General features: G+C 43.0%; 2 protein-coding genes across 10 annotated transcripts in view; one reads left to right on the top strand and one right to left on the bottom strand.

Moving 5' to 3' along the window:
• Positions 1-13821, bottom strand: part of EIF2AK1 (eukaryotic translation initiation factor 2 alpha kinase 1) — a 34887-nt gene extending 21066 nt beyond the window's left edge. For 7 of the 9 annotated variants that reach the window (XM_081552854.1, XM_081552856.1, XM_081552848.1 and 4 more), the window contains exon 1: positions 6163-6348. Coding sequence is in view for 5 of the 9 variants with exons in the window: in XM_081552848.1 (XP_081408974.1) it covers positions 6163-6280 (118 nt within the window). In the remaining 4 variants the exon portion in view is untranslated. Of the gene's footprint in view, positions 1-6162; positions 6349-9566; positions 9800-13032 lie in introns of those variants that run through there. The other 2 variants (XM_081552855.1, XM_081552857.1) reach the window with 1 other exon arrangement.
• Positions 11843-18450, top strand: part of USP42 (ubiquitin specific peptidase 42) — a 58758-nt gene continuing 52150 nt past the window's right edge. The window contains exons 1-2 of the mRNA XM_081552761.1: positions 11843-11899; positions 17499-17655. The gene's annotated coding sequence lies outside the window, so the exon portion shown is untranslated. The remainder of the gene's footprint in view (positions 11900-17498; positions 17656-18450) is intronic.

Raw genomic sequence — 18450 nt, 5'->3', positions numbered from 1 at the left:
AACAGTGTCATCAGATCGGTAACTTTTTAAAAATTTATTTTTATTGAAGTACAGTTGATTTACAATGTTGGGTTAATTACTGCTATACAGCAAAGTGATTTAGTTATACATACATATATATACATATATTTTAACATCCTTTTCGGGACTTCCCTGGTGGTCCAGGGGTTGGGACTTTGCCTTCCAAAGCAGGAGGTGTGGGTTCGATCCTTGGTAGCGGAGCTAAGATCCCACATGCTTCTAGGTCCAAAACCCAAAACATAAAACAGAAGTAACACTGAAACAAATTCAGTAAAGGCTTTAAAAATGGTCCACATCAAAAAAAAAAAAAAAATTAAAAAAAAAACCAAAACATCCTTTTCCATTATGGTTTACTACAGGATATTGAATACAGTTCTTTTGTGTGATTCAGAAGGACCTTGTTTATTCATTCTATACATAAAAGCTTATCTGTTAACCCCAACCTACCACTTCATTCCTCCCACAAACCCCTGCCCTTGGCAACCACAGATTGGTAATTAAATTCTGGAATCCCTGGTATGGTTAAGAGCACAGAAAACTAGACACTTTCAAACCCAAGGGGCTAAGTATCTACAGCCTTTGGCTATACACTGTAGAAGTTCAAATGTGCAAACCTTAACCCAGCAATTCTACTTTTGGAAAGACAAACCAAGGAAATAAAGAAAGCACAGCAAATACATATGTCCAAGGTGATCAGGGCAACACCTTCAAGTACTGAAAATTTGTTAAGGTAAATACAGCAATATGTGAACTGGGAACTTCCAGATGTTCAAGCTGGATTTAGAAAAGGCAGAGGAACCAGAGATCAAATTGCCAACATCCGATGGATCATCGAAAAAGCAAGAGTACCAGAAAAACATCTATTTCTGCTTTATTGACTATGCCAAAGCCTTTGACTGTGTGGATCACAATAAACTGTGGAAAATTCTGAAAGAGATGGGAATACCAGACCACCTGACCTGCCTCTAGAGAAACCTGTATGCAGGTCAGGAAGCAACAGTTAGAACTGGACATGGAACAACAGACTGGTTCCAAATAGGAAAAGGAGTAAGTCACGGCTGTATATTGTCACCCTGCTTATTTAACTTATATGCAGAGTACATCATGAGAAACGCTGGGCTGGAAGAAACACAAGCTGGAATCAAGATTGCCGGGAGAAATATCAATAACCTCAGATATGCGGATGACACCACCCTTATGGCAGAAAGTGAAGAACTAAAGAGTCTCTTGATGAAAAAGTCAAAGAGGAGAGTGAAAAAGTTGGCTTAAAGCTCAACATTCAGAAAACTAAGATCATGGCATCTGGTCCCGTCACTTCATGGCAAATAGATGGGGAAACAGTAGCTGACTTTATTTTCCTGGGCTCCAAGATCGCTGCAGATGATGACTGCAGCAATGAAATTAAAAGACGCTTACTCCTTGGAAGGAAAGTTATGACCAACCTAGACAGCATATTAAAAAGCAGAGACACTACTTTGCCAACAAAGGTCCGTCTAGTCAAGGCTATGGTTTTTCCAGTGGTCATGTATGGATGTGAGAGTTGGACTATAAAGAAAGCTGAGCACCAAAGAATTGATGCTTTTGAACTGTGGTGTTCGACAAGACTCTTGAGAGTCCCTTGGATTGCAAGGAGATCCAACCAGTCCATCCTAAAGGAGATCAGTCCTGGGTGTTCATTGGAAGGACTGATGTTGAAGCTGAAACTCCAATACTTTGGCCACCTCATGCGAAGAGTTGACTCATTGGAAAAGACCCTGATGCTGGGAAGGATTGGGGGCAGGAGGAGAAGGGGACGACAGAGGATGAGATAGCTGGATGGCATCACCGACTCAATGGACATGGGTTTGGGTGGACTCAGGGAGTTGGTGATGGACAGGGAGGCCTGGCGAGCTGCGGTTCATGGTGTCTCAAAGAGTCAGAGCGACTGAACTGAACTGATACATAGAATACTATGTAGCTGTTGTATCAATAAATGACTCTGTACAGAAAGATTATCATAAATAACAATGTAGCAAGTCAAAGAAGTAGGCTAAGCAACAAGGACCTATGGTATAGCACAGGGAACTCAACTCAGTATTCTGCAATAATCTATATGGGGAAAGAATCTGAAAAAGAATGAACATCTCTACATGTATAACTGAATCCCTTTGTGGTACACCTGAAACTAAAACAACCTGGTAAATCAACTATACTCTAATAAAATAAAAATTTTAAAAAAACAAAAAGAAGCAGGACATAAATTAGTAACGCTAATGAAGGTGAGGCAAGACAGTTTGATACAAATCAACACAACCTTTCTGGTCACCATTTTAGCAAAACATATCAAAAAATTTTTTTTAAATGTTTTCTTAAAAAAAAAAAAAAGTTTTCTTTGACCAAACAAACCTTACTTCCATGGATCTATTCTAAAGAAACAATCATGTATTAACAAAGGCTTATGAATATAGATATCAAGCAGAGGTCAAGCCCTGTATTATTTCTAATGGTAAAAAAAAAAAAGACAATCCTGTTTTTCAACAACACAGAAAAGATTAAATAAACCACAGTACAGAATGTGATCATCTTAAAATAACGTTCTTAAAGGCTAATTTATCACAAGAGAATGCTAACATAAGTTCACATTTAAAAAGCAACCTGCTTATCAGACTATTATGATCATGATTTTAAAATATATTTATTTTATAGCTATACTGCTCTACATATACAAAAAGAACAGAAAGATCAAAACAGACAAAAATCTCTGCCCCCTATGTTTTCAATGATACATCGACAGAGGCTACAAAGAGTGAAATTACAGTGAGTTTTATAGTCTGCCTATTTGACCACTAGTGTCTAGGTATCCACCTGGTATACAGCACCTCTCAGGAAATACTACAAATAAAAACACCAAATTTTTAGCAATGAGTTCTCCTCAGAGACGCGAGTAAAAGGGACCTTCCCCTCTCCTTCCTTTATGCCTTTAAATTTTCCAAATGCTTTCTCTAAATTTTTATCATAGTCAGACAATGTTTCTATCATATTCCGATAGAAATCTTTAATCTATTCAGAATACCTTTCTTTGACAAATATTTTAAATGCAAAATTCACCCAGAAAGTTGTCCCTAGCTAAACCAAAATGTACTGTTTGTAAATGGATATTACAAACCTCTGGGCGATGAGATCATGGCTTTTTTAGTTTCTTCTTCAGACTTCTCTACCTTTTCAACATATTCTATAATGTGAAAAAAAAATTTTAAGCACTGAATTACCAACAGTGATGAGATTTTTTTTTTAAGGAGTGTTTTCTGCTTCTATATACCCTTATCCTTATCCTCTATGATAAGAAAATTATTTTTAATAAAAAACAAAAAAAATGGTTGCTCAGCAGAGTCAACTGACGAGATGACACCACCCTTATGGCAGAAAGTGAAGAACTAAAGAGCCTCTTGATGAAAGTCAAAGAGGAGAGTGAAAAAGTTGGCTTAAAGCTCAACATTCAGAAAACTAAGATCATGGCATCCGGTCCCATCACTTCATGGGAAATAGATGGGGAAACAGTGGAAACAGTGGCTGACTTTATTTTTCTGGGTTCCAAGATCACTGCACAACTGAACCTAATAAAAAAGTGACAACTTTAAAAAGATGATGGACAGACACCCAAACACAGGAAGGAATAAAACTGACAGGAAACAAAGGTGGAGGTTGAAAGTCTCTCACTTCAGTTATGGTCCAGAGAAAAGGAAGAGGTAAGGGGCTGAAAGGAAAGATGAGGTCAAGTTCTCCCATAAAAGAGTAAGAAATAAGATCCAGACCCAGTGTGAATTACAGTTCTACAATTCTGCCAAGAGGGGAGTAAGACAAACAGGAAAGGAATCATCTGATTCAACCTCCTGAGGAAAGTATGATCCAAATTAAAGAATTTGAAGGTTAATCAGAGGTAAAAATTCAGAAATACCTGTGTCAGATGAGAGAAGAAAAATTAATGAGCCTGACAACAGGCTTACTGTTGGCCCTCGTTCTAATGCGAGCTTTTCCACAGGGGCGGGGAAAAAACATGCAAAAACTTTGATCAAAGACTGATGATGCTGGTTCAAGCAGAATCCCTACTCAATGAGCTGCTGAAGGACACAGGCTTCAGTTACAGCCAGACTGTGACTTTTCTAAGGCTACCAGTGCTGGGCACAGTGACCTCCTCACACCAACAGACACCCGCTGAGAAGTCATCTACCTATTCTGTTTTTACATCAAGAAATGAAACTGGGATTTCTCACAGACCTAACCTTTCATATAAGGTTATGTCCAGTGTATGTCTGGACATTCTGGGCTTCTCTTTTCCTCTCTGTGAAAGAAAAGGCACTATGTAAACACAGCAGTATCATGAGTAACCAAAGGAGAAGGAAACTTTTAGAAGCTTATCAAAGATCACTCCCTTCAAGAATAATCTTCAGCGTGCAGAAAACCTTATCACAAGTGTTACAGAACAGACTTGCTTGTTTACAGCAGGGACTTTGACATAACGCTTTACGTATTACCGAGCTACTAGAATATGATACATGTGGGAAAAAATCAGTTTTTCCTTTAAAAAATAGTTATCTTACAACTGTCCTATGCTAAGAGCCTACCTAAATCACTATCACAGTCTGCTTTTGTTTCTCTTTATCAAGAATTGTAGGTAGTAATAAGGGTGAAAATTGAAGAACTTATGGAATAAATTAAGACCGTTTCAACTCAGTTTGCACCTTTAAATCCCCTGTAACGTGTTAACATTTGTTTCAGGCTTCAACTTAACATATATTCTCTATAATCACTCTATTTGAACTACCACAAAGTAAAAACCTTTCTGAATCAATGATGCATTCATTTATGGCGCAATTTTATTTTTAAAATGGCCATAAACCCTACTATATATAAACAAGGACCTACTTTACAGCACAGGAAATTATACTCAATATCTTTTAACAACCTATAATGGAAAAGAATATATATACATATATATGTATGTGTGTGTGTGTGTATATATATATATATATGGCTGAACCACTTTGCTGTACACTTGAAATTAACACAACACTGTAAATTAACTATACTTCAATGTGTTCATCCACTAAAAAAAAGTACATTCTGAGCACTTGGGATATTTTTTGCTACTGGATTACAGAATACCGATGCCTATACTACCACCATCAATATATTTACTGAGAAAATGAAACTTTTAAAGTATTTTTAAACTATTTCTATAGTTATCCCATATTCTAAGTAGAGCAAACAAATACTACCTATCATACGCTCCATTTGGGCCCCTATTTAATCTTAGTTCTGCTCAAAATTATACCGCTGTCATGATCACTACAAATCCTTATGTTGATGTCTGCAGGGGCTCAGGCAATTACAAGGTAAACAGTCCACACCAAACCACCCTCCCTTCTGACACCAACTTCAATTCTGGAAAAGTTCCTGGTATCACCCTGATGTTCAAGAAAAAAGAAAAAAAAAAACTGCCAAAACAACTGGTTACCACTGAAGAGTCTACTGCACTTTCATTAATATATTAGATATTTTGAACTGGTTAGACTCAATGTTATAAGCACCCCTCGCTTTATGAACCACTTGACGCACTTAAGCCCTATCTCCTAGTAACCAAAAGCTTCAAGAAAACTTGGGTTTCTTCCTTAACAGAAGAGGATGATGTCCTTACTGTTTCACTATGAGAACTCTTCAGCTACGCGAAAGTAAAGCAAAAGACAAAGAGAAGCAACCAATGAAAACTCAACCCAAACTGCTCTGCGCACAGGGTCTGCCAAGTTGCATCCGACTAGTCTGCAAGGCTCAAGCGCCATCACCGCAGCCCCGGGGCTCAGGAGCTGGAAAGCAGCCAGAGGGAAAACAGACTGGCGCGTCCGCAGCCCTGAGGCCGCAGAAGAAAACAGTGGAGCAGAAAGGGGAACGATAGAGCGGGCTGCAGACAAGTGTTTCCATACGAGCTCTCCGGATCCAGACGGCCCGCCCGCCGCCCCGGCCCCGACACTGCCCCGCTGGGTCCCGTTCAGGCCCGGATCCAGCCCGACTTGTCCAGGTCCTGGGCCGAATCTCGCAGCCACCCGCCTGCCCCAAGAATGAAGGGGGCCCGGGGCGGGGAAGGCCGCCGCACTCCGTGTTCCTCACCATCATACTTGGGGTCCGAGCCCTCGGCGGGGAAGTCGATGGCGGGCGGCGCGGGCACAGCCCCCGCCGCGTCGCCCTCCGTCTCGCGCTCCACGGCCCCAGAGACGCCCCCCAGCATCGCCGGGCGCGCGCTCGGGACGCCAGTCAGCCTGCCCTCCCGCCAGCCAGCTTGGCGCCGCCACACTCGACCCTTCCGGCGGTCGCCACCGGATAAGGAAGTAGCCCCTCGGAAGGCGGAAGACCTGCCTCGCCCCCGCCCCGAGCGACGCCGTCGCAGGCCACGCCCCGTCTCGGGGCCATGCCCGGCTTTCATGGAGAGAAGGACGGGCTGGTCGAGCGCCGGCGCTTCCCTGGTGCCGGCGGCCGGTGGGCTGGTCCTCTCGCTGCTGCGGCGGTGGCGGGATCCACACCTCCCCGCTACGCCGGGGTTGACCTGGGCCTGCGCTCCCCGCGATCCGGCTCCACTGCCCTCGAGACCTGAACATGCAGCTGGTCAGCGCTCTCACATCTCCCGGTATGACTCCGGTGCTAGTCTAAGAATCCAGCGTCTACAGGGACTATGATCCCAATGTTTACTTTTTGCGGACACGTCGGTGACTTTGTCATTTGTTGTTGTTGTTTGAGAAAAATCAAAAGCATCTACAGGATTCGTCTCAACGAGAACTGAACCTGTTTGGCTGAACCGTTAGGCCACCACAAAACGGGAATTGCTAGCTAGTGAATCAACCTCATAAAACTAATGCTGGTTTTGAGACAACTTGCAACTGAGGTGATTTCAAATCCAGACAGCCTTTTCGAAGTGATCCCATGGCCACACCGGATCAACGGTGGTTTGAAGCCACTGGCTGCAAAAATCCTCTTTGCTCTCCGGTGTCTCTGATGACTTGGTCGCCGACGCAATGCTGTTGGAAGTTAACTCTTAGACTGCAGATCACATGGCATAGCTGGAATAAAACGACAATCAGGGAGTTTCCTGGCAGTCCAATGGTTAGGGACTTGGTGCTTTCACTGCCATGGCCTAAATTCAATCCCTGGTCACAACTAAGATTCCACAAGCCGCCTGGCGCGGCCAAAAAAAAAAAATTCCTTTCAGATTTGTGTGCTCAACCCCAGTGCCATGTGCAAAAATGGTATTGTTTAAGAATTGCATTTGAGGGACTTCCCTGGAGGTCCAGTGGTTGAGACTCCATCCTTCCAATGTGTCGGGGTGAGGGTTTGATTTCTGGTCAGGGAAATAAAATTCCACGTGAATTTTTTTTAATCTACTCTTAAAAAAAAAAATTGTATATGAACAAAGCTTCCTCATAGTCTACTGGGGTATTCACCCTGGTAGAAGTAATTAAGGATGTAGTTCTCCAAATAACCCCCAGGGACTAGGGATTCGCCTTTCCATGCCCTGCTGATGGAACGAGCATAGCCTTTCTGGCGGTGATTTATCTATAAATAAATGTGCAGAGCTTTAAAAATGCAAATACTTCTGATTCATCAATTCCACTTTTGGGAATTTATCCTAAGGAACAGATTAAGACTGAGCAAGAAGACTTAGCTTAAAAAGTATTAATTGCAACACTAATTATGATACCCAAAACAGCACAATATAATTGGTTAGATAAATGATAAACATCAATACAGTGGCACACTTTGCAACCATTAAAAATGTTGGGATGCATTATCTGGTTCTCACCACTTTTTTCAACCACCACCAGAATAGAGAAAAAAACCAAACTCACTCTGGTGGGAAGATAATGAAGGCAACCTTTCTAGAAAATGACATGCAATTTATGGTTAAAAGCTTTTAAATAGGCATACACTTCTACCTGTATATAGGTGGATATCCAAAGCAAATAGAGTGGTGAAAAAAAGATAAATACAAATTCAGTTCAGTTCAGTCGCTCAGTCGTGTCCGTCTCTTTATGACCCCATGAGCTGCAGCATGCCAGGCCTCCCTGTCCATCACCAACTCCTGAGCCCACCCAAACCCATGTCCATCGAATCGGCGATGCCATCCAGCCATCTCATCCTCTGTCGTCCCCTTCTCCTCCTGCCCTCAATCTTTCTCACCATCAGGGTCATTTCCAATGAGTCACCTCTTCTCTTCGCATCAGGTGGCCAAAGTATTGGAATTTCAGCTTCAACATCAGACCCTCCAATGAACACCCAGGACTGATTTCCTTTAGGATGGACTGCACAAGAGTCTTCTCCAACACCACAGTTCAAAAGCATCAATTCTTCGGCGTTCAGCTTTCTTTGTAGTCCAACTCTTACATCCATACATGACCACTGGAAAAACCATAGCCTTGACTAGACGGACCTTTGTCGGCAAAGTAATGTCTCTTCTTTTTAATATGCTGTCTAGGTTGGTCATAACATAAATACAAGAATGTCCACCAAAAGAAAAGCCAAATATATATATATATATATATATATATATATATATATATATATATCCACCAAGATATAGTTTATAATAGAAAAGCACTGAAATAAATCCAAATTCCAAATAGAAGAGCAGTTAGGGTACAACTGTGCAATGAAACCACATGCAGGCAAAAATTGGGGGTAGGGGGGAAGGTACACATCACTCTCTTGGCTTCCACAATATCACACAATTCTAGTTCTTCCCTGTTTTACTGGTCCTTCATCTCAGTATCTCAGTATCCCTTTCTGGATCCTCCTTCTCTAAATGTGTAATTTTGTAGGGCTCTTGTCACGTCACCCCGAATTCTCTCAGAAGATAACCATGTGCATTGCTATCAGTTTACATACCACCAATAACCTGACAACTCCCAAATGTATCTCTGCAACACAGACTTGTTCTCTCAAGATGGCTTAAAAGCTCGAATTTGTGAAAGTGAACTCTTAATGTTCCTCCTAACACTTTTATACTATCCTTCTCCATCTATTTAAATTAACACATAATCCACCCATTTATCCAAGTCTAAAACATGAGTTAATTTTTATTCCATATCCAGAATATATCTAAAGTGAAAATGGAAGTCGCTCAGTCATGTCCAACTCTTTGCAACCCCATGGACTGTAGGAATTATCCAGGCCAGAATAGTAGACTGGGTAGCCTTTCCCTTCTCCAAGGGATCTTCCCAACCCAGGGATCGAACCCAGGTCTCCCATGTTTCAGGCGGATTATTTACCAGTTGAGCCACAAGGGAAGCCCAGAATATATCTAGGCTGCCTACAAATTAATAAAAAAAAAAAAATAGAAACATGATACAGATAAACATGCAATACTAAACATATAGGTAACCAAAAAGGAATCCCATAGGGCCCATAACATAGGAGAAGATGCACAAATTTCACTAGTTACAGGTAAAAGTTGCATGCCACAACGAAGACCTGGCACAGCAAATAAATATTTTAAAATAAAATAAAATATAAAGTGTACTTACTCTGTACCTGTGGGCTTTACTGCTGAGTGGCTCAGCAGTAGCGAATCCACCTGCAACGCAGGAGATGCAGGTTCAATCCCTTTGTTGGGAAGGTCCCCTGGAGGAGGGCATGGCAACCCACTCTTGTCTGGAGAATCCCATGGACAGAGGAGCCTGGTGGGCTACAGTCCATGGGGTCACAGAGTCAGATGTGACTGAGCAACTGAGCACACACGCACACTTTGTACCTGTTTCTTTAAAAACAAAAAAAATCATGATCAATATTAAGACCTGGGAGGTATCCTGAGACAGAAAGTGCAAACACCCATGAGTAGGAATGAATCTAGTTTATTTCAAAGAAAGAAAGAGGCCAGGGGAGGAGAAAGGAAACATGAGTGAGTGGCTGGAGAAGCAGTTAGGCCTTGTGAGAACGAAATTTAGACTCCTCTGTAAGGCCCCAGGGCCTTTCAAGAGCTGCCCCAGCGTTCCTTTTCGGTCTTCACTCATCACTCTCACGGAAGTCTAGGGGACCACGCAGATGACTAAGACTCATGACTTCAGCGTTCATGAGAGGGGGCCAGAGCAGCGATGGTTCCCGAAGTCACAGCTTCCAGAGCAGGGACAGAGTCACACAAGAAGCAGGACAGAAACCTTAGTGACTGAACAACCGGTGGCCATTGGCTGCACAGTGGGTCTTTGCCCACCTTCTCCACTTATACTGCATGTACAGTATAACTTTTTCCTCTTGGTGAAGTGAAGACAAACTTCCTAAAGAGATGGAAATTTCTTCATGGTGGGGGTGGGGATCTTAAAGTGGGGGCTTGTATCCCTGAGGAAGGCCCCCTCTTTTTGGCAGAGTAGGCGTGTGTTCGTATGTGTCTGGATGTGTGTGTCCCTGTGTATGTGTGTGTATGCACAAATGCCTACCCAGTCTCTCCGTCACCTTCCCCATCACTAAGCACCCTAATGTGAAACCTTCACATCAATATTCACATGGACTTTGTCACCTATTCGGAGAGACAGATAAATAACCTCAGAGGATGTCCCCAGTAGCTACCTTTATCAATCATCCTGTTACATCAATAATGATGATTACCTGGTAGCTCAGATGGTAAAGCATCTGCCTACAAAGCAGGAGACCCAGGTTCAATCCCTGGGTTGGGAAGATCTCCTGGAGAAGGAAATGGCAACCCACTCCAGTATTCTTGCCTGGAAAATCCCATGGACAGGGCAACCTGGTAGGCTACAGTCCATGGGGTCGCAAAGAGTCGGACACGACTGAGTGATTTCATTTTCAATTTCACTTTCAAGAGAAGCTAAGTGCTATAAACCTTAGTAGAATTAGTGGTCTATCCATGCATGTTTGCAGGTTAATGAGATGGGAGGAGGTATAAATTTCTCATGTCTATGGTGGGGAGTTAGAAGATACTGTTTGATGGATCAATAAACAGAGATTAAAGTATATCATATAAGGTCACTAATAAGGTGCTTAGTGTACAGTGTAAAACTGGGGGTTGGATCCATTTTATCATCTTTCCTACTTATTCATTTCATGTTAAGGAATTGTCCAAGTTAACACACTGGGATCCAATCTTCTCTAGTCTGTCTCTAATTCTACAGTGTCTCTAATTCCTCTATTTTTACTCTAACAGCTCCAGCCACCTGGAGGTATCTAGCAATGATCAGGGAGCATGAGCGTTGGACCTAGGGTACGACACCTTGATAGCTAGCCTTCCAGATGGCCCCTACAGATCTCTGCCTACTGGTCTTCACACCCTTTTCAAGTTCCTATTCACAGTGTACTAAGGTTAGCTTGTATGATAGTTAGCATATGGAGGACTGATGGTCTAAGGTGCCCAAGATTAGTTTAAAAGATGCGGTGACTCCCACCTTGCTTTCTGTCCCTCATCCCTCCCTCACCATGTTGTGAGCAAGGCCCAGGAGATGAGGATGTGAGCCTGCCAACAACACGGAAGTGGGCTCAGAGCAGATTCTTCTTCCCTAGAACCCTAAAATGTCTGCAGCACAGGACAACGGCTGGACAGCAACCTTAGGAGACTCTGAACTAGGACCAAGCTTTGCTGCTCTCAGATGCCTGACCCTCAGAAACTGTGGGAAAAAAATAAACGCTTGCTTGGGGGTAACTGATTACACAGCAATAATAAATATATATGCTTAACTAGATTTCCAGCCTTTTATCGGGGTAAGGAACAGCCTAAGGTAATGCCTTGTGAAGATACTGTTGATATGCCTGGCTACCAGACAACAGCTGTGATGTCATCAGGATTAGAACCCTCACTCCATACGGTCTTGCCAATGTGGGATGACAAGTCCCAGATGAACAGACTTTTCCGGTAAGCACATCAGTTTCTGCTTTCCTCTTTACTTCCCCAAACAAGGCCAATTACTAAAGGATCCTCAAGCCAAAACTGTTTCTTGATATTCCTTTTGTCAACAGACACACTTGAAATGATGATTTAACGTGGATATTGGCAATTAAGAGTGTGTCACTCCCATTTCAATCCCTGGACTTCTCTAAGTTTTGGGGCCTCAACCCCAGTGCAACATACAAGAGATGTTGAGTGTTTTTAACAATTTTTATATAGGGCTAGTCAGATATATAGGGCTAGTCAGATATATGGAGAAGGCAATGGCACCCCACTCCAGTACTCTTGTCTGGAAAATTCCATGGATGGAGGAGCCTGGTAGGCTACAATCCATGGGATCACTAAGAATCGGACACGAGTGACTTCACTTTCACTTTTCCCTTTCATGCACTGGAGAAGGAAATGGCAACCCACTCCAGTATTCTTGCCTGGAGAATCCCAGGGACAGCGGAGCCTGGTGGGCTGCTGTCTATGGGGTCGCACAGAGTTGGACACAACTGAAGCGACTTAGCAGCAGTCAGATATATGATTTCAGTGAGTTGTTAATATTAAAAATGAATAACTATATAAATAATAACCATTTTATAAAGTCAAGCTATAACATATTTCAACTGAAAAATCTCAGGATGCACATTTGAAAAGATATTTAATTTTACTTAATGCCTCTCAGTTTCCATCCAATATAAGCCATGTAATGTAGAACTAGGGCAGTTTTGAGGTAACCTTCTCTTTTTTTTTAAAGCTCCTTGAGACTAATGAAATACTGCACTGTTAAAAATGATTTTTAATGTTCTTTTGGGAGTCCGAGAACCTTTATTTTTATGTCCATATTCTCATAACCCTCATGTCCTCACACCATCAGGCGGATTTTATTTCTCAAATTATTAAACTTTGTAAGAATAAAGTTCTGTTCTACCATAACTCTCTTAAATCCCTATGCCTCCTCCTTCTCTCCCCTACTCAGTTGTCGGTTTAGTGTATATTACTCCAATCTTTATTCAATTACACAGATAAGTGTGTACTACAATAGAACAGCATTGTTTCGAAAAGGTTTGGTTTTACAAAAACAATGGCTAAATACACATTTTCCTGCAACTTGCATTTTGTTCTCCACTCCGAACTATGTCCTGGGCAACTTCCATGTTTAGTGTAACACAGTATTTTGTAACTTGATATTCCATAATTCGGCGATGCCTCCAGCTGAGGGAGAAATAGGCGTCTCCGATAATATTACAAACAACTCGAAAAGTAACATCTGTATCCAGTTTGTTTACACGGAGTCCCACCACTAGTAGCTGTAATTTTTAAACAAATCATTTAACCTGTCTCAGTTCTTCATTTGTAAAGATTCCACTTCATCCAACCTTACAGGGTTACATGACAATTAAATAAATTGACCTGTTTGTGGGCAGCTCTTGGTAACTGTAACCCAAAGCCGTTATTTTCTTCCTTTAGCTTCGATCCTTCAGTTTCGGCTCCTGGGAGACGACTCCAGGGGCCGTGCGCTGAGGGTCATTTTCCAAATCAGAGTAACTCTGAACCGGGTGGGAAAGTCTTCCTCTGACACCTCTTATTTTCCTGGTGAAGGTGAGAGGATTTTCTGACAGTTATGGCTTTTCTACTCAAAGGTTAAAGGAAGCGAACTGGACACACATTCACCAATACCCACGAGCTGCTCCTTCTACCTAGATGCCCAGGCCGGTCCCTCACCATCACGCTTGGGGTCCGAGCTCTCGGCCGAGAAGTCAATGGCAGGCGGCGCAGACAAAGTCCCCGCCAGGTCGCCCTCTGCCTCGCCCTTCCGCATTGAGCTGCACCCCAACATCCCCGGCGATGCGAGCGCCATAACTCAACCCGCCCACCACTGCCTCGCAGCTCTAAACTGACCCGGTAGCTATCGCCACCGGATCCGGAAGTGGCACCTTGCGAGGCGGAAGTCCCGCCCCGGCTTCTCGCGCTTCGCTGTCGGGGGTGGGCCCTGGCTGAAGCCCCGCCCCTTCCTGTCGAATATGGAGGGCAGGGCTGGTCCAACGTGGATGCAACCCTAGCGCTCGCGGCCAGGTGGGCTTCTCGGGCAGCTGCCGGGGATGCAGGGCTGGCCTGGGCGCGGCCCCGCCCGCTTGATCGCAGCCTTCGCTCGCGGTAGCCTCTCCCCGCTGCCCTGGAGAAGGCTAAAGCCCCCCGCTGACCCTCAGACCCCATTTAGGTCTTTACTCCCCAAGTAAGCAGAGCTCTTCATGTCTAACTGGTCTATCATTTCTTTTCTCCCTGGTCTGCACATTGCCTCATAAGGAAGACCCTGCAGTTAAATGGGTGAATGAATGAGTTTATTGCTCAGATGAGTACTTAAAACATTGTAATAAGTCTTGAACGACTCCTCTCAGTAAGCAAAGATTGTAAACATAAGAGCGTAAAGACAAAATTGCGAAAGGGAACTTCATATTATTTAATACCTCCCTGTTCCCAGTAGCTGTCAGGTAGCTCCTCTGGGAGCTGACACATCAAATTTGCTGCCCGGGAATCCTAGAACCAACCTTTAAAATTTTACACTGTTGAAATTATTTTGTCTATTATCGTTTAGAATTACCTCAAGGCATTTTCTTTGTTATACTCACCAATGCCCTAATGGTGCATTTCTTTCCTGGAATCAGACATTGGCCTTCTAGAGGTTAGCGTAGTTGAGGAAGAGTAAAAGCTAAAACAAAATTGTATCTTTGGCAAAACAAAATTTTTATTGTTAACAGTACTGCACAAGGAATAGGCAAACTTTTCTAGAAAACCTTTTGTGTCAAGTTCCACTTGGCCATTATACTCTGTCCCCTCTTCTTTCCCCTTTCTGGAATTAAGCACTCTTCACTTTGTCCAAATCTTTTTCTATTCACTTCTGTGCCTGGCCATGTGTCCGTAGAAAAATGTATATTTTGGACTTTAGTTTCTGGATTCTTACTGAATGTTGTATTATTGTTCTACAACTTGCTTTATCAATCAACAACGTGACTTTGGGAATTTTTTCATTACTGCATTTTATTTTATTAATTTTTAGCCACACCTCATGACGTGTGGGATCTTTATTCCCCGACCAGGGATCAAACCAGTGCCCCCTGCATTGCAGTGGAAGAGTTTTAACCAACAGACCACGAGGGAAGTCCCCCATTACTGCATTTTACATATTACTCACATGCAAAGCTTCTGTGACCGAATTAGGTGAAAATATTTTCAGATTAACCAGCAAGAATGGATTTGTACTTCTGTGCAATATGATTGCCCACAAGGCCCCCTTTCTGACCACCACTGCCACCTTTTTATGCTGGTGTGCCCCACACTCCTTTTATTTGCCTAGTAGATCTTTCACACTTCTGTTTGTTAGCCATTCACTTGTGTTTGTTGGAACCTGTAAAATGCAAATCTAATTATCCCTTCCTCATTGTGTTGTTGAATGTAATTAAAGAGTTAACATATAATTCAGACATACAGAAGATGTACTGGGCATATGATACCATGATAACAAGTATTATTATTATTTTATTATCTCTGATGTATGTATTACCTTATTGCCCTAGAAGCAACTCTTCTAAGAGACTTCATTCCGCCACAGACACTGACACCACCAAGATCAGAGAAAGCACCCTGGTGGTAGCAAAACTTCCTTAGTCCTCCTTTATTGTACTAAGCTGGGATAGTTTTCAGAAAGAGTTGTGAATTTTCTCCAGCAGCGCTTTTAGACAATCTACACACTGAGATCTCCCTCCATCTCTTTTACTGCTGCTTTTGCACACACTACCCCATCTGCCTAGGAAATCCCATGTCCCTAGCCTTTTCTGGTCTTGCAGTAAATCCATGTTCAGTTCAGTTCAGTCGCTCAGTCGTGTCTGACTCTTTGCGACCCCATGAATCGCAGCACACCAGGCCTCCCTGTCCATCACCAACTCCCAGAGTCTACCCAAACCTGTGTCCATCGAATCAGTGATGCCATCCAGCCATCTCATCCTCTGTCGTCCCCTTCTCCTCCTGTCCCCAATCCTTCCTAGCATCAGGGTCTTTTCCAATGAGTCAACTCTTCGCATGAGGTGGCCAAAGTATTGGAGTTTCAGCTTCAACATCAGTCCTTCCAATGAACACCCAGGACTGATCTCCTTTAGGATGGACTGGTTGGATCTCCTTGCAGTCCAAGGGACTCTCAAGAGTCTTGTCTAACACCACAGTTCAAAAGCATCAATTCTTCAGCGCTCAGCTTTCTTCACCGTCCAACTCTCACATCCATACATGACTACTGGAAAAACCGTAGCCTTGACTAGACGGACCTTTGTTGGCAAAGTAATGTCTCTGCTTTTAAATATGCTATCTAGGTTCGTCATAACCTTCCTTCCAAGGAGTAAGCGTCTTAATTTCATGGCTGCAGTCACCATCTGAAGTGATTTTGGAGCCCCAAAAAATAAAGTCTGACACTGTTTCCACTGTTTCCCCATCTATTTCCCATGAAGTGATGGGACCAGATGCCATGATCTTAGTTTTCTGAATGTTGAGCTTTCAGCCAACTTTTTCACTCTCCTCTTTCACCTTCATCAAGAGGCTCTTTAGTTCTTTTTCCCTTTCTGCCATAAGGGTGGTGTCATCCGCATATCTGAGGTTATTGATATTTCTCCCGGCAATCTTGATTCCAGCTTGTGTTTCTTCCAGCCCAGCGTTTCTCATGATGTACTCTGCATATAAGTTAAATAAGCAGGGTGACAATATACAGCCTTGACATACTCCTTTCCCTATTTGGAACCAGTCTGTTGTTCCATGTCCAGTTCTAACTGTTACTTCCTGACCTGCATACAGGTTTCTCAAGAGACAGGTCAGATGGTCTGGTATTCCCATCTCTTTCAGAATTTTCCACAGTTTATTGTGATCCACACAGTCAAAGGCTTTGGCATAGTCAATAAAGCAGAAATAGATGTTTTTCTGGTACTCTCTTGCTTTTTCAATGATCCAGCGGATGTTGGCAATTTGATCTCTGGTTCCTCTGCCTTTTCTAAAACCAGCTTGAACATCTGGAAGTTCATGGTTCACGTATTGCTGAAGCCTGGCTTGGAGAATTTTGAGCATTATATACGGCTTAATGCTGGGGAATATACGTTCTGACACTGTGAGATCACAAGCAACGTACTTAACTTCTAATCTGTAAAATGGAAATATTAATTGTACCTACTTCATAGTCTTGTTGTAAATAGTAAATGAGTTAACATTTTTAAACCATTTAGAAGAGGTTCCTGGGGGCGTAGGTTCCTCTCAGCTATTAGCTGGTAGCCAGTATTGATGCTACCAGCAAAGGCTCAGGGACTTCCCTGGTGATCCAGTGGTTAAGACTTCACCTTCCAGTGCAGGGGGTATGGGTTTGATCCCTGGTGGGGGAGCTGAGATCCCACATGCCTCAAGGCCAAAAAACCAAAACATAAAAAAACAGAAACAATATTGTAACAAATTTAATAATGACTTGAAAAATGATCCACATCAAAAAAAAAAAGAAAACAACTTAAAAAAAAAATACCTTTGCTTAATGCTCATCCTTCCTCTTTGCTCCTAGGAGGCTGATCTTTCTCCCAGCACTGACGGACATCACTCAGGTCAGACACTCTGATCCTGGTGGGAGTGTCGGTTCCTTAGCCTTTAACCATTAGAATCTCCCTAACAGGAAGATTTCTTCTGAAAGTATATAATCTGTCTCTTCAGCACTCACTGAGGTAAGTTGGACATTCTTCTTCCTTTCTCCCCATTTCTTCCCCTTGCCCCTCTCCTTCAAGCCTGCAGTGTCCTAAGAGTATAAATGTTGGGTACGTATGGCAAAGTTGGTGCAGCCACAGAAGGAAACGAGAACAAGACTTGGAAGGAAGAAAGTTGATTATACTCACAGGTCCCAGAGCAGGGTCACTGCATGCCCCGCAGGGGCAAAGGAAAGCATCAGGTTTTGGTTAAGTGGCACAAGACAGGAGTGAGGGGAAAGCCTGAGCCAGACCTTGATTGGGGTTTGGTTTTCTTTTTTTTTTGACTGGGGTTTTAATGGGAGAGGCAAGATACAGCAGAGTGAGCAGCTTAGGATTGGTTTGTTGGAATAATTCTGGAAGGCTTTGCCATAGGGGTATCTCAAGGTTCCCCTGGTGGCTCAGATGGTAAAGCATCTGCTTGCAATGTGGGAGACCTGAGTTCGATTCCTGGTTTGGGAAGATCCGCTGGAGAAGGAAATGGCAACCCACTCCAGTACTCTTGCCTGGAAAATCCCATGGACAGAGGAGCCTGGTGGGCTTCATTTCATGGAGTTGCAAAGAGTCAGACTGAGTGACTTCACTATCTCAAGTTGCCTGGTAGCTAGCCCTGGGGTAATTTAGGGGACAGAAGTATTGACTCCTGTGTGAGTGACATAAGGAAGAGGTGAGGTCTTTAAGCTCGGGACGGGTTGGTTTGCACGGGTTAATTGCACTCTTTGCTCTCCTTATGAAATGGCTAGCTCTGGGATAGTCTCTCCTGACCAGCAAGCTTTT

Source organism: Giraffa tippelskirchi, chromosome 13 (genome assembly GCF_054371585.1).
Source record: "Giraffa tippelskirchi isolate mGirTip1 chromosome 13, T2T-mGirTip1v1.2.pri, whole genome shotgun sequence".
In the NCBI taxonomy this organism is placed as follows: Eukaryota; Metazoa; Chordata; class Mammalia; order Artiodactyla; family Giraffidae; genus Giraffa; species Giraffa tippelskirchi.
This window is presented reverse-complemented; position numbering and strand designations above follow the sequence as displayed.